The 27,000-nt window shown below is 37.8% G+C and overlaps 2 protein-coding genes across 15 annotated transcripts in view; both read right to left on the reverse strand.

Moving 5' to 3' along the window:
* cers2b (ceramide synthase 2b) overlaps positions 1–15,506 on the reverse strand; it is a 35,650-nt gene extending 20,144 nt beyond the window's left edge. Inside the window, exons 1-2 of one of the 2 annotated variants that reach the window (XM_079624937.1) lie at positions 15,182–15,506; positions 56–229 (exon numbers count right to left, since the gene is read on the reverse strand). In XM_079624937.1, the coding sequence (XP_079481063.1) occupies positions 56–228 (173 nt within the window). In that variant the 5' untranslated portion in view covers position 229; positions 15,182–15,506. Of the gene's footprint in view, positions 1–55; positions 233–15,181 lie in introns of both variants that reach the window. The other variant, XM_079624938.1, reaches the window with a different exon arrangement.
* A 4,276-nt stretch (positions 15,507–19,782) lies between these two features.
* The window catches only part of celf3b (cugbp, Elav-like family member 3b), a 50,470-nt gene continuing 43,252 nt past the window's right edge, over positions 19,783–27,000 (reverse strand). For 12 of the 13 annotated variants that reach the window (XM_079624947.1, XM_079624949.1, XM_079624941.1 and 9 more), the window contains 2 exons: positions 26,652–26,790; positions 19,783–20,545 (listed from right to left, as the gene is read on the reverse strand). In XM_079624947.1, the coding sequence (XP_079481073.1) occupies positions 26,663–26,790 (128 nt within the window). In that variant the 3' untranslated portion in view covers positions 19,783–20,545; positions 26,652–26,662. Of the gene's footprint in view, positions 20,546–25,007; positions 25,073–26,651; positions 26,791–27,000 lie in introns of those variants that run through there. The other variant, XM_079624945.1, reaches the window with a different exon arrangement.

Raw genomic sequence — 27,000 nt, forward strand, 5'->3', positions numbered from 1 at the left:
TACAGTTAAACAGAGAGAAAAAGAAAGATGTGTAGTGATGTAGCTTTGGACCCACCTCTCAAAGACCTGTCGAATAACCATAAACAGGAGGGCGATTGGCAATGCCACCCACAAATCCCGTGCCTTCGCATAGATCCGCCCATCACGGTCCTCCAGGTCAGCCCATCCCAAGCCCTCTGGGAACCACAGATGCTCCTGCCAGAACACTTCACTCAACCACTGCAACATACTGCTGAACACAAAGACACAAAGATGATGAGTTGATGAGTCTATCTGTACGTCTGTCCATCCATCCAATTATCCATCATCCATCCATAAATCCATCCAATCAAAACGGTCCTGAAAAAAGTGGGGTCTTAGTGTCAAAAAGGTTGAGAACCCCTGAAGATATGGCTCAGGTCTCAGGTCATTTTTTGCCACAGCTAACCCATTTTGAAGTGAAAATGGAGCACTTGTGTCTGGAGCGCAAACACTGCAGGACGACAAACATATTGAACGTTGTTTTTTCTAAACCTCTAACCCTCAGTATGAGCAAAAATATCAGTGTTGCCTTAGCAAACACAACTGTGTTATAAAATCTGATATTGGTACATGTACTGGCCCATGTTAAACAGTGACATATGACATAAATTCATACAATGCTATTTTAAAACATCTTTTAACCATTCAGCTGCTCACAGATGTTTTTGGCTCCTAGACAACTACCAGTATACTGATGGATTTACACTCGACTTACATAGATCACAGGCCTCAAATGGGTGGAGTGACTGGTTAAGTTACAACCTCAGAACAGACCACAGTTGATCTAAACCTAAATGTTGAGTTAGAATGGTTATTTTTGTCATTTTAAATAGGAAGAGCATGTGTGCTGTATGACATTACAGGGCAGGGGTCTTGAAATCAGACTGAGGCAGATGTGATGTGGTGTGTGTGATCTGCCCAGATGCACCTGAGGTTTGTGTGATGTGGTGGTGACTGGTGGCCTAATTATTACTAGCACTTGCTGGAAACATGAGCAAAGGGGGACAACTCTTTATTCACCCACACTGTTTTTCCCAATCAACTATACTGACCAAATTCAAACATGTGGATGTGTGACATGTGGATGCTTTTGTTTTTACAATAAGCATGCAGCTTAATTTTCAAAGTTACATAAAAAATGCACCTGTGCTTCTGAATGAACATGATGCTTCTGGCTATTACTCATATTAAGGGTTAAGAATTTTTCACAAGCTCAAATAGAAAGTTTTAAAGTTCAGTGTGTGCGTCATCCTGCAGCGTTTGTGCGCCAGACATGATCAATCCTCACATCAAACGGCTACAGTCTGAGCTTCAACCACAGACTATGTTAACACACTTACCCCCAGTTTCACAGGCAAGGCTCAAGTCTCAGTCTAAAATGCATGTTTGAGGTGTTTTAACTGAAAGCAACTTGCACTGGCATATCTTAAAACATGCCAGTGTCATTGTTTTGTCTCAAGATGCACACCAGTAATGTTTTTTCCAAGGCATGTTTATAAAAGCTACTAAAATGTGTTCATTGAACTAAGGAGGCCTAATCCTGGCTAAATCTAAGCCCTGTCTGTGAAACCAAGCCATAGTCAAATTAAAAACTAAAACTGTGAAACTACATGGTGACTGTACATTTAATGTTTTACGCTAAGCCTGAATCTGCACTCAATGGCTTTACAACACAGAGAACTGAGATGGAGAACACAGAGTGGAAGGATGTGGTCACTGATGCAACCGACTGAAGATTGTAAAAAACGCAGCATGGGAGGATCCGTTGTTTCTGAAAACACAAAACTTTGCAGGTTTGAAGTGTCATAGTAACAGACCACTCAGGCAGGAAAATGCATGGACCAATGCATTAAAAAACAATCTTTCTCACACATGCATGATGTAATAGTGCAGCAGTTTATGAGAAGGATTACACAGTCGACACTCGACAGCAAAGACATGATTGGGAAATGTGTATTTGTAGTCCGAATGAGGAAATATCTCAACAGCAAACGTAGTACTTAATGACGTCTCATGGCAATCGCATCATGAATTAGTTCTTCCTCAGAAATGCTTATTATAGCAGCCTGGTTTCTTCCTGATATTCAATTCAATTCAATTCACATTTAGTTGTATAGCGCTTTTCACAATACACATAGTTTCAAAGCAGCTTTATAGAAAATGCATGTCTACATTACAATTTAGAGTGATCTGTATTGAGTGGTAACTGTAAGTTATGTATTTGCAGAAATGTACATATACAAATCACAGTTAGCTGTACTAATTTAATCAATGTAATAATTTAAGGCAGAAGCGCAATGAGCTCATTGAAGTAATGAATGCTTGTATGTTAAAAAAATATTATGACATTTTGTAGCATTGGTGCAAGTTGATTCAGAGTTTGTGTCATCTGAAGTCCTCGCACGAGTTGGCGCCGTCTGATAGATTGATGAAATCTGTGAATCTGACGAATCTAATGCATATTGCACAAATAAACTGAAAAGCATCGGCTTGCAACTTCTGAAATTTGGGGTCCACAGGTTTTAACCAGACCAAGAGTATTTTTTAGTTTACCACAAATACTTGTCAGTACATTTGCCAGTACCATATTTCAAAGAAGATTTAAGTATTTTATCTATCAATATCATTTCATTACTTAAAGGCCTGAAATCCTGAAACTTATAGATTGGTTTCAGGATTAGGCATCAGTTCAGTTAGGATATTTAAATAGCTTTTATAAAAGTACCTAAGAAAAAAAACACATTTTAAGATATATCAGTGCAAGTTGCTTTCAGTTAAAACAGCTCAAACATGCATTTTGGGACTAGACTTAAGCTTTGTCTGTGAAACCGGTGGATAAAGATTTACTTAAGTGTGATTTTTTTTTTTTACCCTCTTTGCACTTAAGTAAATTATTATTTTAGTCAACTTAAACCCCATCACTTTCTTATAATCGACCGCAAGCTCTTATTGGTTTTTGAGAGCCACGCCCACATTCCAAAAACCAATCAACAACCAATGGAATCAATCAAGGAGGTTAAGCATTATCTAATTCTGATGGACATAATCAATCACCAGAGCAGTAAACGACATGTGACTGATCACTCTATACTAGAGCTCCATGTACCGTGAAGTGAAGTGTGCAGAGACACTGATCTGTGTTTCACTGAGAGTGTTTCCTCTCGCTGACCCCTCTGAGAGGGCAAGCTCAACCAGATGTGGCCTTCATTGTTATTCTCCACTCACACAATCCATCACAGAAAATAACACGATACCACTCGGGAGATGAGGAATTAATTCACAGAATTCAGACAAATGTGATGGGATAAAACAATACATTTAAGAAAATAAGTATTGATTTGTTAATGAGTTTCCAAATGTTTGGTCAAACTGCTAGAACAGATACATAAAGGGAAAAAAATGGTGCTTAGGTGAGTATAGGGCAACTGCTCATTTAACTTGAGTTCGGATCACAAGTAGACGAACGGAGACACATTTCTGTTTACACCTGGTGTTTTAATCCGTTTTGTCCACTTTCAACCACTTCTGTCCTGATTTCTTAAGAGGGGAGGGTCTATGGGCTGGTAAATGTATGGACTTTTTAAAAAATCTTTCGATCTAATGGATACTTGGGTCTTCAGCCGATAAAGTTAGGCTAAATCCCGTCTGGCTATCGCACTTCCCATAATGTTTACGCATTAGGTCAGTAGGTGGAGAGTAGACGGACTTTCGTGGCTGTTCAAACTAATTTGACCACATGAGCTTCTTCTCTACGAAAGCAATCCGATCAAATGCGTTTTCTACCTCTGGAAGTGGTCGAAAGTGGACAAGCTCAAAACATTGTACACCTGTATATAGATTCGCATCTTAAACGCATCTTAATACCAGATGAAAACGGCCTAAAGATGCCATGTTTAATTTGAGAGCTACAGCAGAGAGAAAGATGATCAATGGTCACAAATTAAATTTCTGTCTGTTCTTCACTTAAAACTACTTTGACTACTCCAAATACTTTAATTTTGCTTTTTGGAGATTGTAGGTTCTTAAGTCACAATGAACTTTGCGAGTTCATACTATAGGTTCTTCAAAATGTCTCACTTTTGTGTTCCACAACAGAAAATAACAACATACAAGTTTGGAATGATATTAGAGTATATGGATAAATGCACAGAATTTGCACTAAGGTGAACTGTTCCTTTAAATCCCATGATTTACATTTAGCAGATGACAGTTTTACCAAACAGAAGTTGGACCAGTGACATTGTAACACACTTCTGTTTTAATGTTTAGGTGTTTATGGCCAACACTGATCAAAATGCTGACACATTCAATCTCTCTCGTCATCTCTAGGCTATTTAAGAACCGAGCACTGTAATTCAATTTACTGTGACTCACTTCAAATTATACCTGTAATGTATGTAGCAGAGAGTGCCCTTGTGAAAATTAAGTGCGCTTAATTGTATTTAATATGAACTTGTAGTGTACATCAAATAAAAATAAAAACTACTGTACTTACAGATAATATATTAAATAAATTAAAGGGCACTTAAAGAGATTTACGGTGTGCATTTATCCCCGTTGTACCCTACATATCAATACTGAAAATATCTGGAACGCTTTCAATTCTCATTTTCCGCAGTATATACGATACCAGTTGCGTTTTCTCGCTCTCTGATCTCTTCGACAGCGGTTTGACCCACAAAGTATACGCGGTTCTACGAACATTCATATTAGCCCCGCCTCCACCCACTCACTCACTCACTCACTCACTCACTCACTCACTCACACCAGCTCAGAGATCCACTCGTTGACGATCACTCGTTGAACTGATTGGTTACAAGGTAGTTTGTGACGTCAGAAACACCAGCGATTTCAAACCGTGTTTTTGAGACTGTGTTTGGTTCACTGCAGTTTTAAGGACAAAATACTCAGCAATGGTGTTGACTTTTGAATTTGTATATGGTTTGTCTTAAAAATACCACATAGACATATAAACAACATTAAAAACATGATTTTCACCATTGGGGGACTTTAAATACTAAATTCATCATTACAAATGTGTCTTAGAAATTTTATTAAATAAATGACATAAGCAAATAAATTGTCAGTATTTAGCAGTACACTTTAACCACATTTCAAAGACATTAGATGTACTTGTAAAAATACATATAAAGATTTACTAAAGTCTTACTTAAGTGGGTAAGCAAGCACTCTAAAGTTCAGCTAATTGTTTTTAATATGAATTTAAACTATAAAAGATTTAATTGCAATTAGCATGTGTCGGAAAACATTACATTCAGTTCACACTTAAGCATATTCTTTTAAGTATATTATTTCCGTAATACGGTAAGTAGTACTCCATTTAAAAGTACACTCCTTTTCACCAAGGTTTTTTTCACGAGTTTGATCAGATAAGGTTCAGTTTAACGCTCTTGCTGTGTTGATTCAGAACTTGTGTTAATGCAAGCATTCCTTTTCAGCACAGTCAGACACGCGTGTGTGTGAGGGTCAGACGCCCCGTCCCGCTCACGACAGCTCTGCCCCTAAACTCTCATTGGCTGCTCAGGTCATGTGACTCCACTCTGGCCATTCTCTGCTGAACCTATCAGTGCATCGTGTGTGTGTGTGTGTGTGTGTGTGTGTCTAGTAGGAGCATGAGGAAGTATGTAAAGCTTTTGTGTGGAACATGGTTTTGTTGAGTGCTGGAAACTCACGCAGACACTGGCAGAGTGAGTATGTGTGTGTGTGTGTGTGTGTGTGTGTGTGAATGAACCATTGTGTGTGTGTGTGTGTGTGTGTGTGTGTGTGTGTGTGTGTGTGTGTGTGTGTGTGTGTGTGTGTGTGTGTGTGTGTGATGATTCTCAGAGGTTTTTAAAACCTTAACAGAGCTGTCCATTCAGTTATCCACCAAAAGACTACTTAGTCTATATATAGAGCACTAAAGATGCCTATGCCACTCGTGTGACTCAACAGACAATCTCAGATAAGACTAGGTCAAATATATTATAAATTATTTATTCAACAAGGTCAAATGCTCTGACACTGGCCGTCCTCTGAATCGTCCTTTACACCAGCTGACTGGACAAGATTAAGATGAGCATTGAGCATTGATTAGATTATCAGTTGATCAGATAGATGAAGAATCAGAACTGTGTTCCTCTCGCTAAGAAACAAGTCAAGTCAAGTCAAGAATATTTGTATAGCGCTTTTCACAATACAGATTGTATCAAAGCAGCTTCACAGTATTAAATTAAAATAATAATAAAACTTCCATGTTTGGTAATGCTAATCAATAGTATTATTCATTGATTAATTAAATTGAATATCCCCAACTGAGCAAGCCAAAGGCAACAGTCACAGGGCATAAAATCAACCAAAATCAATAAGAAGTATTGATCTGTAAAAGATAACAATTTTAAGACTACGCATTAAATCTCACGACTCTTGTAAACATGCTTTTCTAAGCGATTAGAGTGATTTTGTGTGGCAGAGAATAAAAAAAGGGTTAAAAAAAAAATCCCCCAGATTTCCACTGAAAGAGGGAGCTGAGTCATAGAGACCAGAGGAGACGTGAGGGTGTTTCAGACGGTAAAAAAAAACACCTAGCAACTGCATAGCAACATGTCAACAACCGCTCAGAACATCTTAGCAACCCAACCACATAGCAATGCCATGTGCTGCGTCCCAATTTGCATACTGTCCATCCTAAATAGCATTCAAAATCAGAATTAGTGTGTCCCAAATCATAGTATGTTGAAATGAGTATTATTAGATACTGGATGGTCTACTTTTTCCGCTAATATTTCCCACAACCCATTGTGCGTTGGATGGCGATTCGATTACTACTCTTTTAGTAACTACAAACACGAATAAAAAGAGAGGTTAAGATAAAGGGGTTTGACTAATTCATAATCAGTTTATAACCTGACGAAAAGATATTTAAGATACGTTTACATTCATTAACTTTTAAATGGGATGGTTTTTTACAAACACATGAAAGACCCACGACGGGCAGATCAATGTGCGACTACATTTCTCTCCGATATGGTAGGAAATCAAATTGAATGTGGAGGATTTTAACTGTGAAAAGATGATTGACAGGGCAGTTTGAGCTTGTCAGGGTTCTGTCACTTCTGTCTATTTCTTAGTTTTGTGACAGAGCCCTGCCACTCCTGTTTTGTCTTGTCTGTGTGTCTTGTTGTATGTGCTTTCATGTCTTGTGCTGTGTAGCACACAGCTTGTGTTTTACACTGGCTGTGTGCTTTCATGTTGTCATGTTTTGTGTGAACACGTGTCTTATAAGTGTTCTCATTGGCTGCGTGTTCATGTCTCGTTTTGTATGACCACATGGCTTGTGATTTGTTTTACTGGCCATGTGCTTGTGTTTTTGTCATGTTTGGTGTGAGCACATGGCTTGTCATGTGTTTCCTTGTGCCATGTGCTCTCCTGTCGATTGTCTAGCCCCTCCCCTCTTGTTACCTGATTATTGATTGATTTCCCCCACCTGTCCTCCCTCATTTCCTGCTTTGTTTGCTCTCCCTATTTACTCTCCTTGTGTTTTCAGTCCTGTGCTGGATTTTTGTTTAATTTTATACTTAATAAACACCCATTGTTCTGCATTACAGAACTAGTGATGCACTGATATGAAAATTTGGCCGATAACCGATAAAACTTTGTATTTGAAAGCCGATAACTGATATGTTAGTCTATAAATCTAAATGCAAATTTTTATATAATTTTTGAGAGCCTGATAATAAAAACAAAAGTCTCATGACCCAATCACACAATTATAATGATGTTCTCATTATCATTTTATGAAGCCTATATGACAGCCTTGCACAGCGCATGTTCCACTTAACCGCATTTTCCTTTTCAAAGTGATTCCAATCAAACTTCAAGCAATTTAAAACTATCATGGCGAACAGTGCACATCTGAACTGTATCAACTGTAGGAAATATCCCATTATTTATCGGCTTTAATATATCGGGCAAATCTTCTTATCGGGCCGATAACGATAAACATAAAAAATTTACTTATATCAGCCGATACCGATAAGGTGGCCGATATAACGTGCATCCCTAGTTTAAACCATAGACAGTATATAAGATGGACACAGCAACCCCATAGATGTCAACGGAGAAAAGTGAAGCCCATTTGAAGCACTCACTTCCTGATCGCCAGGCGAACTGCGCAGGCTCAAACTGAGCTTGACGACGTAGATGTGACGTGAGCAACGTGTTATGATGTTGGAAGGGTAAAGAAGGGAATGAACCCAATCGCAGACAGTAGTTACAGCACACGGTTTATTATGAACAAAACCCACGAGGGGGCGAAACTCAGATGGGACAAGGAATCGTAGGCTGACAAGACTAAACTATGACTTAACAATAAACAAACACTACTTCTAATAAACACTCACAATAACAAGACTTTCCGCAAGGTACTCACAGGTAAGATTAACAATGAACCGACACAGGACAGCAAACACAAGGGGATTAATTAGGGAGACTAATGATAACATAACAGGAGACACAGGTAAAGCAATAATGACAAAATGAGGATAACAAGGAGGGCGGGGCTAGATGACGAGACAACACAAGCACATGGCCCAAACAATTGGCCATGCGCTTGTACACAAAACATGATTCTGTCATGATCCTGCCTTACGACCAGGGAAAATCAAGGACACTGTAAGTCTTTTAGTAGCTGTGCCGAGAGAAATCTGAATCATTCCCTTCCGAATCTCGCAATCTCCGCCGGTCCATATGGTAATTTCTCGACTGTGCGACAGAGAGTCGCATGGTTATTACGCAATCGTTAGTCTATTTTTACAAAAACTGCTTCTACGGGCCATAGCGTAAGATACAAGTTAATGGAGTCTTTCATACATTGTCGTGTTTCTTTATAAATAAATAATGGACAAATGGAGTCTTTGGACGCCTCAGATGTAACGTTATTCGCTGTCAAAGTGACGCCAAAATGAATGGGAGTCAATGGGATGCTAACAGCAGGTGACGGTCTGCTACAATGGCGGCTCCCGGGGAGGCTTCGGTTTCCGGCGGATGGATTACCCCCTTGGTTTAAACGGAGGCAGGATGCATGTAACTAAGTGTTAAAGACACAATTATATGACCAAGTGCTGCATGTCCCAAAGCTTGCATTCTTCTGCTACACACTCAAAAGTATGTGTTTTTCTTCACAAAAACAGAACGTACATTTAGGGCAAAGTAGAAGTAGGCGAATTGAGACGCAGCACTGGAAACCACTCACAACAACACCTTACCATCGAGGCCCTGGGTTTTGCACAGACAAGCACCGCATCATTTGCTTCAGCAAAACAAAAATAATTACTATTGCAAGGAGAATTTGCATAATTATATTCCTGGCACATTAACATCACTGTAATCCGTGGAATCACAGCTGTTTCAACAAACTCGAGTGACGGACGGGACCAGGTGGAGGAGCTGTCAAATTTACACCTGTTGAGGTTTTGCTGAGTAATGCTGAGGTGGTTTGTTTGTCATTCATGCCGGTCAATGATGAGCCAAGAACTGAAAACCAGTAAATGAATCAACAGCAGTGTCTGCAGCCTGGTCAGTGTTTGTAAAGAGAGCAATAAATATTTGGGAGTCAAATGTCTATCACTGGTCTTGTGTAAACGGGTTTGTTGTGTGTAGTAATTACTTCGCCTGGTGAGGCTGTATAACGGGGTGATTTGTGCTGATGATATGTCTGTACAGGCAGGTGAACCAACACCAGTGTGTCTGTATAATAGCATGCCCACTGTCAATCAAATAAATCATCGCTTTCTAATTCTAGTCCACAAGGTTCCCGTGTCAAAGAGTTCTTGCTCCTGTTCTGAAGGGCCCTATGAAATACATTTGATTTTGTCCCAAATTCCACTTAATTGTGTTCCAATTATTTTTTTTATTTTTTTTTCTCAAAAAATTTTTTGACTCCATTTTAATGGTCAAATTAAATGTATGTATGTATGTATGTATGTATAATTAATTGAAATCATGAAACTTGTATCATTTAAAAACAATTTATTAAAAGTTGAACAAAAATCTGAAAACATATATTTAGGGCCCCATTAAATCCAAGTCCCAAATTATGTTTTTTTTTTTTTTTTCAAATTATGTTTAAATTTTTCATTCTGTTTTTTTTTTCTGTTTTATTTTTTATTTTTATTTTTACTCCATTTTAATGGTTAAATACAATTTTTGTACTCAAAAAGCATGTCTAATTAATTGAAATCCTTTCATTTTTAAAAAAGTATAATTTTTTACAAAAATAGTGTAATTATTCCTTAAAAAAATGTTTTAACAAATTTTTAAAAAATTATTATTAGTGTTAGGATTATAGCAAAATTCTACTGTACAACAGTAATATATTTCTGTCACAATTTCTTCAAGTTGAACCAAACTTTTATTTTGACGGGTTGCCGTGAAGACCTCTGAGGAAATTTTATGAGCTCAAAGATTAAACTAGTAGAACTACTTTAGAATAATTTTATATCTTTGGCTTCGTTCACAATGCAAACCTAATACTCATGTATGATTTATTGCTCAAATTTTGTTTGGCTGTTTACATCATTTTTTTCAATGTGGCTAATATCAGATTAGAGTTTGAACTGATCATGGTCTGGAAACTGCCCCGCATGCACAAAAGATCAATAACGAGATGGAGCGCAGCGTGCTATCAAACACACATAAACACGGAGGACACTGAAATCAGTGTTTATCTGAGTCACATATGAGCGGGGGGGAAATCTGTGGTTTTGGGCCACTTTTGCCTGAACTCTGAACGCCTTTTTAAACTCTGAATACTCCTGTAATTGAATCAGACATCGTCAGTCCTTCATAGGAGGTGGTTGAAGTGAAGTGATCATGTTGATAATAACACAACAGTCGGCTGCCGATGATCATTTTAAATGGTTTCACCGGTGGTCCCTATAAAGGCTGATCAGAAGACAAAACTTTTCTACGTGCAGCTAAAATGACTTCACTAAATTCATCGATCTGACAGTTCTGCAGGTGTCTGAAAAAGACAATCAATTTGCAGTGTGTGTGTGTGTGTGCTAAGGAAATCCCACAGGACAGAAAGCACAACAGAATATTTTAACACCACCAACCTCGTCAGACATTTGAAGGCTTTTTCATAAAGGAATATGAGCAGTTTTTAAAGTACTAAGACAGAAAGTAAATGGGGCCATTTAGAAATTCAACTGTCAGTAACAGAGACTTTGCAATGACAGCAAGAAACTAGTGCTGAGATTAATTTAAAGGGGTGGTTGAATATGATTTCACTTTTCTAACTTTAGTTAGTGTGTAATGTTGCTGTTTGAGCATAAACAACATCTGCAAAGTTACAACTTCTTGAGTCTCTCCATCATTGTCTGACTCCAGATTAAACATAAAAGGCTAAAAGTTTTAGAAATGTTCAGTGCATGTGTGTGTGAGGTAAAAGGACACGAGCTCTTGAAGCTCCGCCCCCTGTGCCGGGAGCAGCAGCTCATTTGCATTTAAAGGAACAGACAGAAAAACAGTGCGTTCCCTCAAAAAGTGACAACTTTAACATGCTATATAAAAATATATGTGGGGTATTTTGAGCTAAAACTTCACATACACACTCTGGGGACATCAGAGCCTTATTTTATATCTTGTGAAAAGGGCATTATACCACCCCTTTAATTCTATTTTGGCATCTCAACGATTATGAAAATATGATAATCGAGGAGAAAAGATTATAGTGACACAATTCGTCTATTTCTTTCCTTCACAGATTTGCGCTTTTGTTCCTAAAAGCCCAAACTTAACGTCCAAATCAGCTAAATCAAAAAATAGATAGGTGTAAAATGAAGTCTACTGCAGGTAGAAGTGCTAGACAATAAAAAGAGTTTGGTTACACTTTATTTTAAGGTGTCCTTCTTACAGTGTAATTATAAGTACTCAGTAATATTAATTAACTACATGTACTTATAAGGTTAGGATTAGGGTTGGGTGTATATTCATAATTTACTGTTATTACTAAATAGTGTAGTAAACGTGTAACAAGGATACTGTAAAATAATGACTGACATGACATGACATGAAAGCCAAGTATGGTCCTTATGGTCCTTATGGTCCACACACCATACACTGGACCATACACAGGGCCTACCGGTATTGAGAATCGAACCCGCGACCTTCTGGTTACCAGTGACTGCCCCAAAGTCAAATAAAGTGTCACTAATAGTTATTAAAACTCTGAAAGAGATACTGTTACCTAAGCCGTTTTCTGTGCACCAGTTTTAATAAGTAATAGTAAATAGAAGGCTTTAAATACTGGTTCCAGTGGTCAGTGATCAGCCCAAACAATCCTGATGGGAGCAAGCCTTAACTTCATACAGCAAACCATCAAACCAGAGATGATGAATGGAAAGTTTGAAACAGCATCACTGACTGGATGTAGGAAAAAGTGTGTTAAACACATCTGATTAAACACAGCAGATGTTGGAACATTGGGTGACTGATTTTGCATTGCTGTAGGGTTCATTTGGGTATTAAAATCAGACTCATTTCAATGTGACTTTGAATTCATTTTAATGCTTCACAAATGTTTTATAGCTCACGTCGTGCTTTTAAATGGAAAACATTCAAGCCATATAATGGCAGGCGTTTTAATTCAGAGCTGAAGTTGAATCATCTTCATGATGATGGGTTATTAGTAATAATAACACATACTGTAGACAAGCGTTGGTGGCACTTTACAATAAGGTCCAAATTATTAACATTAGTTAATGCATTAACTCAAAATACATTACATTATTTATCGTTTCTTTGTTAACGTTATTCATAAAAACACTGTTCATTGTTAGTTCATGCAGCTCAGGTCCATTAAATCACATTAAAATATACAACTTTTGATTTGAATAATGTATTAGTAAATGTTAGTATAACTGTGTATAATGTAGTTATAATGTAGTTTACTCATGTTAACTAACCTTATTGTAAAGTGTAACCCACACATTTTTGTCATATTCAGAGCTTGTGAATGATGAGACTTAATGAAGACTTGCTGTTTCATACATTTTGTGTTTCATTTTTTTTTTTTTTACTATTTAGATGGAAACTTTAAAGGCAAGATCCCATTGTGACAACATACCCAGCTATTGAGGGACGTTTGACTTTTTAAAAACGAACCTATGAGATTCATTCTCTGGGGTAAAGTGTGACAACTGATCTCCTCTTTTTGTATTTGTCACTTCTAATCAGGTCAAAGGTCAGAGCAGATGTTTAAAGATGTGACGTGTCATGCTGGCCTTTATAGCGGATGGGTTATTAGTCACATCATTAGTCACATGTCTATTTATTTTGAGAAAGTTCCAATTTAAGATGAAATCTCAGTCTCATGAAGTGAGAATGTTGGGTGAATGTTTCATAGCAGATGAACAGAAAGAGCTGACGGAAGGAAAACACATGGACTCTTGAACTGTGGTCACACACACACACACACACACACACACACACACACACACACACACACACACACACACACACACACACACACAACATCTGGCTGTCTAAATGGGGATTCCCATTAAATCCCCATTAATGTCACCATGAAATCAAAATAGACAATTCTAATTCGGATTGCTATTATAACGGCGGATTTGCAGGCGCACGCGACTTACATGATGGTAACGTGATTTCAGTCTTCAGAATTTCGTTTCCTGGTTCTTGACGGAAAACCCACTTTGTCAGATGTCCTTATATACCGATGTGTCTTGCCACTATTGATCAAACAGGTTTGATCCGTCATTACTACAATTAGCCTGAATAATTTGGGTAAATGTGTAAGCTAGATTTAGGCCTATGTTTCACATCTTCATGGACACCACAATGATCTCCCTCGTGTGGTAATATTTTCCCTTGTAATTATGTATGGTTTGCAAAAATGGGAACTGCTGCATCTGTGTAGATGAGAGAAGCAAAGTGTGTGTGTGTTCTGCACACGCTACACGCCAAGCATGCGCCCTTAAAATAACATCTGAATAACGCACCACTGACTTTAGACTAGGGATTTCCTGGTCTGTGGCGGAACTGTTTTCTGAAACTGCAGAATAGCACCAGGGAACGTTTGCGCCAGAACACGCCGCCTCTCTTCGCTGAACCATTGCGCAATGCGTATGCTCTAAATTGGTGTTTCCCAACCTTTTCAATTGTGCAACTCCCAATCAACCATACATTTTTTTTCATGAACTATGACTTTTCTAGAATAAAACAACCTAACTCTGAAAATAGAAACATAATAGTAAAACATTTTGGTACTTATTTTGTTACATTAATTCATCATATTCATGATTCCATCAAAGGTTTGTGCAGGTTAAATGTGTGTTTGTCAATTTATTGGTAACAGGGCCACCCAACCTTTCATTCAAATGTCACCACTCACCAAAAAAAAAAAGAAAGAAAAAAAAAAGGAAAGAAAGAAAGAATAAAAAAATAAATGGGGTTTTTGGGTCAGTTTACTTTTTTAAAAGTAATTTTAGACCTGAAACTTAATTTACCTCTATTACACATGTGTTATTGTTCCTGTTCATGTGGATGGGCTGATGTTTTTGGCAAGAAACCTTACACAAGGCAGAAATTCAAATCCTTAATTCACGTCTAGTTCACAGTCATTTACTTATAATTAAATAGCTTTCTAAATGGGGACATTCCATAGACTTGTATTGTTTTTATATAGCCTACAGCTAGAATTTAAGGACATAGCAAAAAAGGTAGGTTTTTCTTGTCAGGTAGGTTTAGCTCACTTACACACACACAGGTCTACACACTTTTTTATATTTATATATATATATCTTTACCTAGACTCTCCGTAGACATAAGTTAATGGTTTGTATACTGTACAAAGTAAACGGTATATTCTATCCCCTCACCCTGACCCTAAAATGACCAATCACAGAAAACTTTCTGCGTTTTCTGAATACTTTATTTCATATGATTTATAAGCTGTTTTTTCCTCAAGGAGACCAAAAAAAATTCCCCACAAGGCACAAGGGGACATTTGGTCCCCGTAACGTATAGGGAGTAACGTTACCAGGTACACACACACACACACTCGCACACACACACAAAGTAATTGCTGTAATAAATGCTAAACAAACACTGTAATAACAACAGGCGAGAGACTCACTTCAGTCGGCCAACCGACACAGCGGACCGTGATGATGTTTGTCGCTCCAGAAGCTGTTTTCTCTCTGCTGGTTGTTCGGCTGTTAGTGGGTTTGCGGTTCGGCCAGACTGTTTACCACCCACATCTCTTCTTTCAAAACAAAAAAAAGTTTTCAACTTGATAAGAATCGGTTTAACGGAGAAAGTGCTCAACAAAGCGCCAGCTGTGGAGAGTTTGAATGGTATTTCCTGATTGTGGGATTTCAAAGCCGTTTCAGAGTTTCTTCCGCTTGGCTCCGGTGATGAGCGCGAGCGCACGGGAGTGGGACAGGCGTCGGTACAGACTACAGAGAGACGAATAACGGAACGGGCGGGACTTAAAAATCATGACGAGAGAGAGAGAGAGAGAGAGAGAGAGAGAGAGAGAGAGAGAGAGAGAGAGAGAGAGACTCACCACACTCTTCCGGATTCGAAAAGCTGTATTCGGAAAATAATAATAAAACATGTAAAAAATGTTAGTTAAATATTTAAAACATTTCAGAAAAAAAAGTTATCTTATTAAAAATAAAGTTTTTGTAGGCCTACTAACTTTTTAAGAACATTATTAAAGACCAGATAACTTTGAAGGATCGTTGCCAGAACATTAGCCAACTGTTAGGTAGAAATGACATAGCCTACTTTAAAAAAATATATATATTCTGCCAGATAGCCTGTACTTAAAATGTATTATTAATGTTCCCCACACTTTATGACTATGATCTGAGTTAAACAATGAACTGATATCATACATAAAATACTAAATTATTGTTTTTGTGGCCCAAATGCACACCTCTGTAGGCTAGGCTACTCAACTATAGGCTATCTGGTAGGCTATGAGGTTTAAAAAGGTAATGTTTTCATGTCTGTCTGTCCAAAATTGCATAGGCCTACTCTTGAGTAGGTACTTAAATACTTCAAGACCGCTGAAAAGTGTCTATATAGTAGTCAACATTTGAAGTGGAAGTCAAAAAAGTTAATTAAAGTTAACTTAATTAAAAGTTAATTAAAGTCCCAAGACAAGAACGGGTATTGTTCAAAATTCATGTAACTTTGATGAAAGGTTTTAATCCACTTCAAATGTTGACTACTGTAGTATGAGTGTGTGTGTGTAGTATGAATGTAATTCGGACATACTACATTTACCATGTTGTCATTATCATTTGAATAACCAGCATTGCTGCTGCCATTCAGAAAGCCTCTCCCGTGGCCTCATGGTATAGTAAAGTCCATCGTATGCACACTTCAGAATCTCACCAGAAGAAGTTAGTCATCCGGATACTTTCTGCCTACTCTTTTATGAGTACTGAATTCAGACAGACATCTTTTGCCACACACAGTTTGTGGCCTACTATATAGGGAAGGATGCGGTTTCGGATGCAGCCCTTCCCTTTTGGCTGAGTAAAGATGATAAAGTTGAGTGTCTGACATTCCACACTTCATTTTTTCGGTTAAATAAGTGCATCATCCATGTATAAATTATATATATATTATATATAATATATTAATATATTTATATTAATGCATTAGAATAGCGCATGAGTAGCCTACACAAATTGGGATGCAATGAAGTGGTTGCACAAACCTGTCTCGAACTCACTGGTTGGCTCTGGTTGAGATTAGGAAGAGCTGCCTACAGGTTTTCTCATTGGCCCGCCCCGCAAATGTTGGCCAATGAACAAACCTGGATTTTTTTTTGCGATTTCAACATGGGGAGCCTTCGAGGAAGCAAAAAAAAAAAAGTTGCAATGCTGCAATATACCCGTGAGGAGATAAGAGGCCTTTTTTGAGTGGATGTCAGTGAGAGGAGACTTAATAACCTCTGGCTATTTGTGAGGAAACAGCTTAGCACTTAATGAATTGATTTCCTGTCTGCGGGTCTTCAACATGTTTGCTGTTAAATATTCAGGCTACGTTTACACGTGGACGGCTATTTTCATAAACGGACATTTCACCCCTCTCCGTTTTCAAAAATAACATTGTGCACGCCAGACAGTTTTCAGAAAAGTGTTCGTTACACAAACCCATGTATGCCGTCTAGAGCTTGCCAAACCTGTAGGTGGCAGTGTAACGAGAAGCTCAAGCCCACGTTAGCAAACCAGAATCCAGAAAATAGTCATATACTGTGACGTCGGCTGCCTAAAACTCAAGTTTTTCTCAGTTTACATGCAAATACTCTGTTTTTAGAAAGAATCGTTTTCAGAAAGAATCGTTTTCAGAAAGAATCGTTTTCAGAGGAGAATTCTCCGTTTGCGTGTAAACGAAGGGCAGAAACGAAGGGAAATGTCTCCGTTTTTCAAAATAACCATGTACGTGTAAACGGGGCCTTAGTGTGTTATGTTTGCAGAGTTTTTACATAAAAAAGAAGAAACGTTTTGCAAAAGGTATAGGATTCTGTTTATGGCACTAATCATTTGTTAATATGGTATCTGCAAAAAGAGATGCACCGATTGATCGGCTGGTGACCCGGAATTGGCAGATTTTCACGTGACCGGCGGGTCAGTCTGACATATGGCGATTTTATGCCGGTCAAATGCACTCGGGCGCCGCATGATTAACGCAACATCAGCATCACACGTGCAACGGAACGCACATGTAGGAAACCTGTGAATTACGGCCGTTTCACACCGTAAGCGCGAGCAGCGGTGAAGCGCGGGTTTCGGCGCCGAGTCTATTCTTGCTGCGCTGCTCACGCTCAATTAAAGTGAAAGCACACTTTTGTTGGACAAAATAAATATGATTTCACACAAAAAGTGCCCAAAATGCACAGATTTTGCATCAGCATGTCAGGTGTATTTTAACAAGAACTGGAGTAGGCTATGTCAGAAAAGAAAATGAAGACTCAAAAATATTTATAGAAAATGGACCCATTTAAACTTGTTTTTATTATTCAGTTTGGGTGGTGTTTTATAAAAAAAAAACATATAGAAAAAAAAATATTGTGTGTGCTGTAAAGTGGTTAGAAAAAATGAAATCGGAATCGGCTAAACTCGGTATCGGCAAGTCAAACTCAATGAAAAATTGGAATGGCCTAGAAAATTGGAATCGGTGCATCTCTACTGCAAACAGCAATTGACTCATACAATATGATTCAGTGACGTCAAGGCTATAATGTGATTGGTTTGCAGAAGTCAGCAGCCATATCACCCTGTAGCCCAAGACTGGTTGCCCACTGAAGCTAAGCAGGACTGGGCCTGGTTAGTACCTGGATGGGAGACTCCTGGGAAAACCAGGTTGCTGCTGGAAGAGGTGTTAGTGAGGCCAGCAGGGGGCGCTCACCCTGTGGTCTGTGTGGGTCCTAACGCCCCAGTGTAGTGACGGGGACACTATACTGCCAAAAGAGCGCCGTCCTTCGGATGAGACGTTAAACCGAGGTCCTGACTCTCTGTGGTCATTAAAAATCCCAGGATGTCCTTCGAAAAAGAGTAGGGGTGTAACCCCGGCATCCTGGCCAAATTTGCCCAGTGGCCTCTGTGCATCATGGCCTCCTAATCATCCTCCTATATATACTAATTGGCTTCATCACTGTCTCCTCTCCACCAGTAAGCTGGTGTGTGGTGGGCGTTCTGGCGCAATATGGCTGCCGTCGCATCATCCAAGTGGATGCTGCACATTGGTGGTGGTTGAGGAGACAAAGCGCTTTGAGGTCTCAGATAAAGCGCTATATAAATGTAACAAATTATTATTATTATGTAATGGGCAACAGCTACAGAGAACAAACAGGTAGCTTGAGTATTCTGTCCTTTTTTTTAGGGTCGCATCTTGTGACATCACTTCCTGTTTAGATGTATTTGGTCCTGGCAAACCGCACCAGAGCTCATTTGGAAGTGGACCGAAAGCCCCTGAAAAGGCAAGTCTCGGTCCGCTTGTTTGATGTGCACCAGGGTTTGATGGCAGCGTTCACACTTAATCCAATGAACCGCACGCACTAACAAAGCAATTGCACCAGAATTTGTTGCATTCAAACCAAATCTGCCAAGTGTGAACAGACCAAAAAGAAGATGCTATTTATGTAATGTATAGTCTTAGTATAAATATTGATTTGAATATAAATATAACTGGCTTGAGTTTGGTAATCTGATTTGAGTGTGCGGAAGGTGCAGTTTGCATGTACAGGAGGTTTTAAGCACCGGCACAGACAAATACACCACACAGATACATTCAAAAAATCCAGGAACATCAGATCAGATTCAGGTTTCAGAAAATATTTTGTCACTACTTCATTTTATTGTATTCAGTCCACTAGTACAAAAGAGTTGGGACTGCTTGAATAATTTTTGCTGCATTAACTGATACTACTTTTTTTTGCATAGAACTGGATTAAGAGAGTAAACTTATTCGCGAAATGTGTGTGTTAGTCTGTGATTACATGCAATGTCAGACTGTCAGGTGATGACAGTGGATCCCTCTAGTGGTGCAGCTTTGTGTCTTTTCCACTTTGAAGAGTCTTCAGGCAAAGTACCTGTTCATTGCCATCAAACATCTCAGTATCTGCAGCTAAATGTATATCGCCCTCACACACACTTTCTCACTGTTACACACAGATCTCAGTCCATAACGCATACAAATGTGACACATCATTATTTTAATACCTTATTTATTTAAATTAGAAACAAAAGCTTGATCAAAAAAGTTGACATAAATAACATCATTGTAATTCACATTTCAATAAGTTACAAAGTTTTACAATTGTTTTAATGTATTTCTTTAAAAAACATGAAAACCAAAAGACCTCACCCCAAAAAACATGTTTTTCAAATATGAATAAATTGATAAATAAAAAGATAAAATATTAAAACTTGCCCAGAAGTTTCTGAGTCCCCTTATGTCCCATTTATAATGAAAAAGTAGAAATCTTACGATGTTTTTTTTTTTTTAACAATAATAATCATAATAATAATAATAATACTGTAACTATCATCATTGCTTTAATGCAAACTATTCTTATTTTCTTTTTTAAATAGATTATTTTAAGATTAATTATTTAAACCTGATTATGGTCATTTACTGTGGCTGGTCTTCTCTCTTTTATTTTTAACATATATATTTTTTTTTAGTTTTGTATGAAAAATGATACTTTTTTTAATTTGTAGAGCTAAGAAGGTCCATAGGAAGTAGCTTGTTTTTTTTTTGTGTTAATACTATTGACATCTTTCCGCAACTGTGTGTGCTTGTGTGTTTGAATGCGTGTGTAATTTATGTACATGATTTTTTTTTTTTATGTCCTTTGCATATTCACACATGTGTGTCTGTGTGTGCAAGATAACAAACATCTCACGTTAGCAATTTAACCTGTGCAGCTCAACACCTGGCGTCTGTCTGCTACGTGAATGCTTCAATAATCTCCATCCTGCGAGAGAGAGAGAGAGAGAGAGAGAGAGAGAGAGAGAGAGAGAGAGAGAGAGAGAGAGAGAGAGAGAGAGAGAGAGAGAGAGAGAGAGAGAGAGAGACATTACACTGATGTTAGTATGTTAGTAAAATGCTCCACTTTTGCAGTCTGTCTGCTTGCTGGATCTCAGGCAAAAACCACCCTGGACAAGAAGCAGACAGTGATTCAGCTTTCAGGGTGAACCGTTGTTTCATAAACGAGAATTACAGCATCCTCAAATCATCACCCACAGCTTCTCGGCCATGTTATGAACTACCAAAGCACTCTCACTCTTTCCAGTCAAGTGACTCCTGCAATGGGTCTCATAATGAATCAAAAAGCTTGTTGCTGAGTCATTGTTGCTGTGTCGGGCTGGTCACAATGTAAAACAAACAGATCAATGTTTTACAGAGACATGGAGTTCAATATACAAGTGTCTCTCCGTATTAATCTGAGAAATGAGAAAGTATTTTAAGAGTGATGAAATTACACACCAGCATTGAGGAGGCCAAACCTGAAGAAATCTACTCACAACCTCAGAAGACCAGCCGTCAAAAATCTCAGATTTGGCATATCAAATGTGCTTTTACACACGCACACACACACACACACACACACTGTCCATGCAAGTCACAGTGAAGCTCAAGCCTGCTGCATGTGTGCTCTGGAGGTCATGTCTATATATTGCACATTTATGTGCACATGTGTTTGAATGTGTGTGTGTGTGTCTGTGTGTGCGATTAGATTGACTTATGAGTGCTTCTCGTTGCAGCCAACATGCATCACTCTCAGCAACTGGAAACAGGAATTCTGGGAACTCGCTGAAGAACTGAACACCTATTTTGGAGTACAAACACAATGGCTATAAAAATGAGGTTCACTGATTCGTGATATTTATTGCATCTTTCCCAGAATTCCTGTTTTGATCATGTCTCCTCCATTCAGCACCAGGCACTGCACTTACTGTAACCCTCACTGCCAGAAGCCAAGGCAGACCCACAATGAAGAAGATTATACTTCACCCAAAAGAGAAATTATTTTATTAATCCTCATGTTTTTCTAAATCTGTATGCTCTTTCATGACATGTCAACTTTGGCTTCAGAAGACATAAACATAGTACAGAAGTAAAATGTTTTACTTTTATGGTACTTTTTGGCCCTCTCGGAGCTTGAAAGCCCCTGTATGAGTTTGTTTTATGTGTTGCCTTCGGCTTGCTTTATTGGGGTTTAAAAGACACATTGAACAATGATGACAACTGTTTTCTACAGAGCTGGTTTATAGCGGATTCCACTTTGTTTTATAAGTAATGAATTTTGCAACATCAACACTGTTATTAAACTGAATTGACTCGAGCTGAATAAAGATACTAATGAACTTTACACTGTTATTGAACTGAACTGAATCAACATTGAAACAATTTGAGCTGAATAAAGATACTAATGAACTTTACACAGGAACTGAATCAACACTGAACCGACTCGAGCTGAATAAAGATACTAATGAACTTTACACCGTTATTGAACTGAACTGAATCAACACTGAACCGACTCGAGCTGAATAAAGATACTAATGAACTTTACACCGTTATTGAACTGAGTCAACACTGAACCGACTCGAGCTGAATAAAGATAGGCTACTAATGAACTTTACACCGTTATTGAACTGAGTCAACACTGAACCGACTCGAGCTGAATAAAGATACTAATGAACTTTACACTGTTATTGAACTGAGTCAACACTGAACCGACTCGAGCTGAATAAAGATACTAATGAACTTTACACTGTTATTGAACTGAGTCAACACTGAACCGACTCGAGCTGAATAAAGATACTAATGAACTTTACACTGTTATTGAACTGAGTCAACACTGAACCGACTCGAGCTGAATAAAGATACTAATGAACTTTACACCGTTATTGAACTGAGTCAACACTGAACCGACTCGAGCTGAATAAAGATACTAATGAACTTTACACCGTTATTGAACTGAGTCAACACTGAACCGACTCGAGCTGAATAAAGATACTAATGAACTTTACACCGTTATTGAACTGAATCAACACTGAACCGACTCGAGCTGAATAAAGATACTAATGAACTTTACAGCGTTATTGAACTGAGTCAACACTGAACCGACTCGAGCTGAATAAAGATACTAATGAACTTTACACAGTTATTGAACTGAGTCAACACTGAACCGACTCGAGCTGAATAAAGATACTAATGAACTTTACACTGTTATTGAACTGAGTCAACACTGAACCGACCTGAGCTGAATAAAGATACTAATGAACTTTACACTGTTATTGAACTGAGTCAACACTGAACCGACTCGAGCTGAATAAAGATACTAATGAACTTTACACCGTTATTGAACTGAACTGAATCAACACTGAACCGACTCGAGCTGAATAAAGATACTAATGAACTTTACACCATTATTGAACTGAACTGAATAAACACTGAACCGACTCGAGCTGAATAAAGATACTAATGAACTTTACACTGTTATTGAACTGAATAAACACTGAACCGACTCGAGCTGAATAAAGATACTAATGAACTTTACACCATTATTGAACTGAACTGAATCAACACTGAACCGACTCGAGCTGAATAAAGATACTAATGAACTTTACAGCGTTATTGAACTGAATAAACACTGAACCGACTCGAGCTGAATAAAGATACTAATGAACTTTACACCGTTATTGAACTGAACTGAATCAACACTGAACCGACTCGAGCTGAATAAAGATACTAATGAACTTTACACCGTTATTGAACTGAGTCAACACTGAACCGACTCGAGCTGAATAAAGATACTAATGAACTTTACACTGTTATTGAACTGAGTCAACACTGAACCGACTCGAGCTGAATAAAGATACTAATGAACTTTACACCGTTATTGAACTGAGTCAACACTGAACCGACTCGAGCTGAATAAAGATACTAATGAACTTTACAGCGTTATTGAACTGAATAAACACTGAACCGACTCGAGCTGAATAAAGATACTAATGAACTTTACACCGTTATTGAACTGAACTGAATCAACACTGAACCGACTCGAGCTGAATAAAGATACTAATGAACTTTACACCGTTATTGAACTGAGTCAACACTGAACCGACTCGAGCTGAATAAAGATACTAATGAACTTTACACTGTTATTGAACTGAGTCAACACTGAACCGACTCGAGCTGAATAAAGATACTAATGAACTTTACACCGTTATTGAACTGAGTCAACACTGAACCGACTCGAGCTGAATAAAGATACTAATGAACTTTACACTGTTATTGAACTGAACTGAATCAACACTGAACCGACTCGAGCTGAATAAAGATACTAATGAACTTTACACAGTTATTGAACTGAATCAACACTGAACCGACTCGAGCTGAATAAAGATACTAATGAACTTTACACTGTTATTGAACTGAGTCAACACTGAACCGACTCGAGCTGAATAAAGATACTAATGAACTTTACACTGTTATTGAACTGAATAAACACTGAACCGACTCGAGCTGAATAAAGATACTGAACTTTACACCATTATTGAACTGAACTGAATAAACACTGAACCGACTCGAGCTGAATAAAGATACTAATGAACTTTACACCGTTATTGAACTGAACTGAATCAACACTGAACCGACTCGAGCTGAATAATACTAATGAACTTTACACTGTTATTGAACTGAACTAAATATACATTGAACCGACTGAATAACGACACTATTGTCTTCTGTAGAGCTGTTTTACAGAAGAATGTAATGTTATTTTCGTTTGTTACTGTGAAGCTACTTTTTAAACAATCTGTACCGTATAAAGCGCCACAGAAATAAAGGTGAAGGTTATTTTATGAGAAAGAGCAGCAAGAACATTCCTCTAAATATCTTCTTTTGTATTCTAAAGAAGAAATAAAGTCATACAGATTTGGATCAACATGAGGGTGAGTAAATGATGACAAAATTATAATTTTATGGTGAACCATCCCTTTAATAACAGCAGAATTTACCAGTTATGCTCTTAGGTTATATGATATCCATTCTGAATATTTTACATCGTTCATCTTCATGTCTCACACTCAAAGAAAAGCACACTAATAATTATAAGTACACAAGTAATAGCACATAATAAAACACATTAAAAACGGACCAATAACAAACTGCAGTCATAGAAAGAGTGAGAGGGTTACTAAGCGAGTAGTTAATTTCCAAACAAACTGAAAAATTAGTAATTTATCAGAGAAATCAGTCACAAATGCATCAAACAGTCCATCGTAGCCACGGCAAAACGGCATGCAGCCCATGGCCAGTCGCCGGGGGGAAGGGCACAAAAACAAACAATGCTGCGAGGGCAATCCAAACATAGGCAATCGCCAACGGCAACCAGACAGGCCAATCAACTTACTACAACTTCAGAGGTAGTGGATTATGGTTGCTAGGTAACCATAGCCAGGGTCTCCCGTCATTTATGATTGGCCGTTTGGACCTTGTTGTGTGGTTTGTGATTTTCATAGAGAGAATACAAAGAGAGAATACCATGTCTACCATTGTTCAGTCAAACAGATAGTGGCCCCAAACTCAGGCTGGTCGTGATGATCATCAAACAAGCAGATATTTCGAAGCAGATTATATTGTGTGGACGATTTGCTAATTTGTTCCCTCGATTTATAAATTGTGCGCACAATTTAGCCTACTATTTTTTTTCCCTGCATGTCACGTATATGCTCCGTATATTTTGACAAGTTATACAAAAAAATAAACATCTTTAGTTAGGTGTTAGTGTTATGACTTTTTTTTCTCATTTATCGATGTTTACTTATTATCTGAGACACATTTATGCTTTAATTATGCTTTTAAAGCCTCATCTATGGCTGAAGACAACCCTTGTGAAAAAGACGTGTGCATAATTGGACTGAATGTGCACTTGTAGTGTCCTTCAAATCTTAAGTTTTAAAAATGTTTTACTTGCTGTTAATTTTTTTATAATAATTTAATATTAATGAAATAAGTGCACTTAAAGTCTATGTACTATGACTATATTTCTTAATATACTCAAGTACACTTTTAAAAAGTGCAGTTTGTAATTAAGTCAAATTAAAAGTTTTACTTCTTTAAAGTAGCCTACATTTTAAATAATTTTTATTTAATGATCATTTGTCGTGATTTACACATGTATTGACTAACAAAATAAAACGTAAAATATTTTATTATAATTTGAACTAGTGTTTTATTCAAAATTACATTTAAAGTTAATATATTTGGTAACACTTTACAGTAAGTTTTCATTAGTTAACATCAGTTAACATGAACTAAGAACGAACAATACTCCACAGCATTTATTAATATTAGCATTAACTAAAGCATTATTAAAATCAAAAGTTGTATTTGTTAACATTTGTTAATGCACTGTGAACAAATATGAACAAACTATGAATGACTGGATTTTTTATTAAAAAACATTAACAACGATTAACAAATACTGTAATAAATGCACTGTTCATTGTTAGTTCATGTTAGTTAATGCAGTAACTCATGTTAACACATTATTAGACCTTGACAACATTGACTCCCATTGTATGGAGAAAAAAATACTATGGGAGTCAATGGTGCCCCACAACAGTTTGGTGAACAACATTCTTCAAATTGTCTTCCTTTGTGTTACACAGAAAGAACAAAGAAATGGTGTGGAAACAAAGTGTGGAACAATTTGAGAGTGAGTAAATTATGACAGAATTGTTATTTTTGGGTTGAACTAACTCTTGAAGTGCAAACTGAATGTGAATTATTTCCCTAAAAAGTGTCTTTTTAAAATTGTGCTCAAGTCTACTTCTTTTTCACAAGGGATAATTAACCATTTTATTCCTCCTTTATAAGAACCGGTATGTGTTTAGCTTCCTTATACAGACAAACCCCAGCCGAACTCAAACCTCGGATCCACTCCTTTTTTTTCCTCTTTCATTTCATGTTAGTTTTTTTTTTATTCTTTCCTCCTTTTGCATGTTCACTTTCAATAAACAGTAGATCTCTCTCTTTCTAAAGGTTTTGGAAAGTCTGTCCTCTCTTACCAGTCTCGGTCTCAGTAGGGTCTGTTGGCATCTTTTGGCCGTTTGAGCTGCACTTTGAGTCTTTTCATGCCGATCTGAAAGCCGTTCATGGCCTGGATGGCCGTCTGAGCACTCGCCGGGTTATCGAAGCTCACAAAGCCTGAGAGAGAGAGAGAGAGAGCAAAGACAAAGAGAAAAGTGTTCAGTGTCCATGTAAAACTCACCAATGTGATGCAAGAGTGCTGTGGGTGTTCGCAATAGTGTTGCTATGCAGTTGCTAAGGTGCTCTGATTGGTTGTTGCCATGCAGCTGCTTGAATGTGGTAGTCAAGGCAAGTCACATTTATTAATATAGTGCTTTAAACAATACA

Source organism: Phoxinus phoxinus (genome assembly GCF_949152265.1).
Source record: "Phoxinus phoxinus genome assembly, chromosome: 10".
NCBI lineage: Eukaryota > Metazoa > Chordata > Actinopteri > Cypriniformes > Leuciscidae > Phoxinus > Phoxinus phoxinus.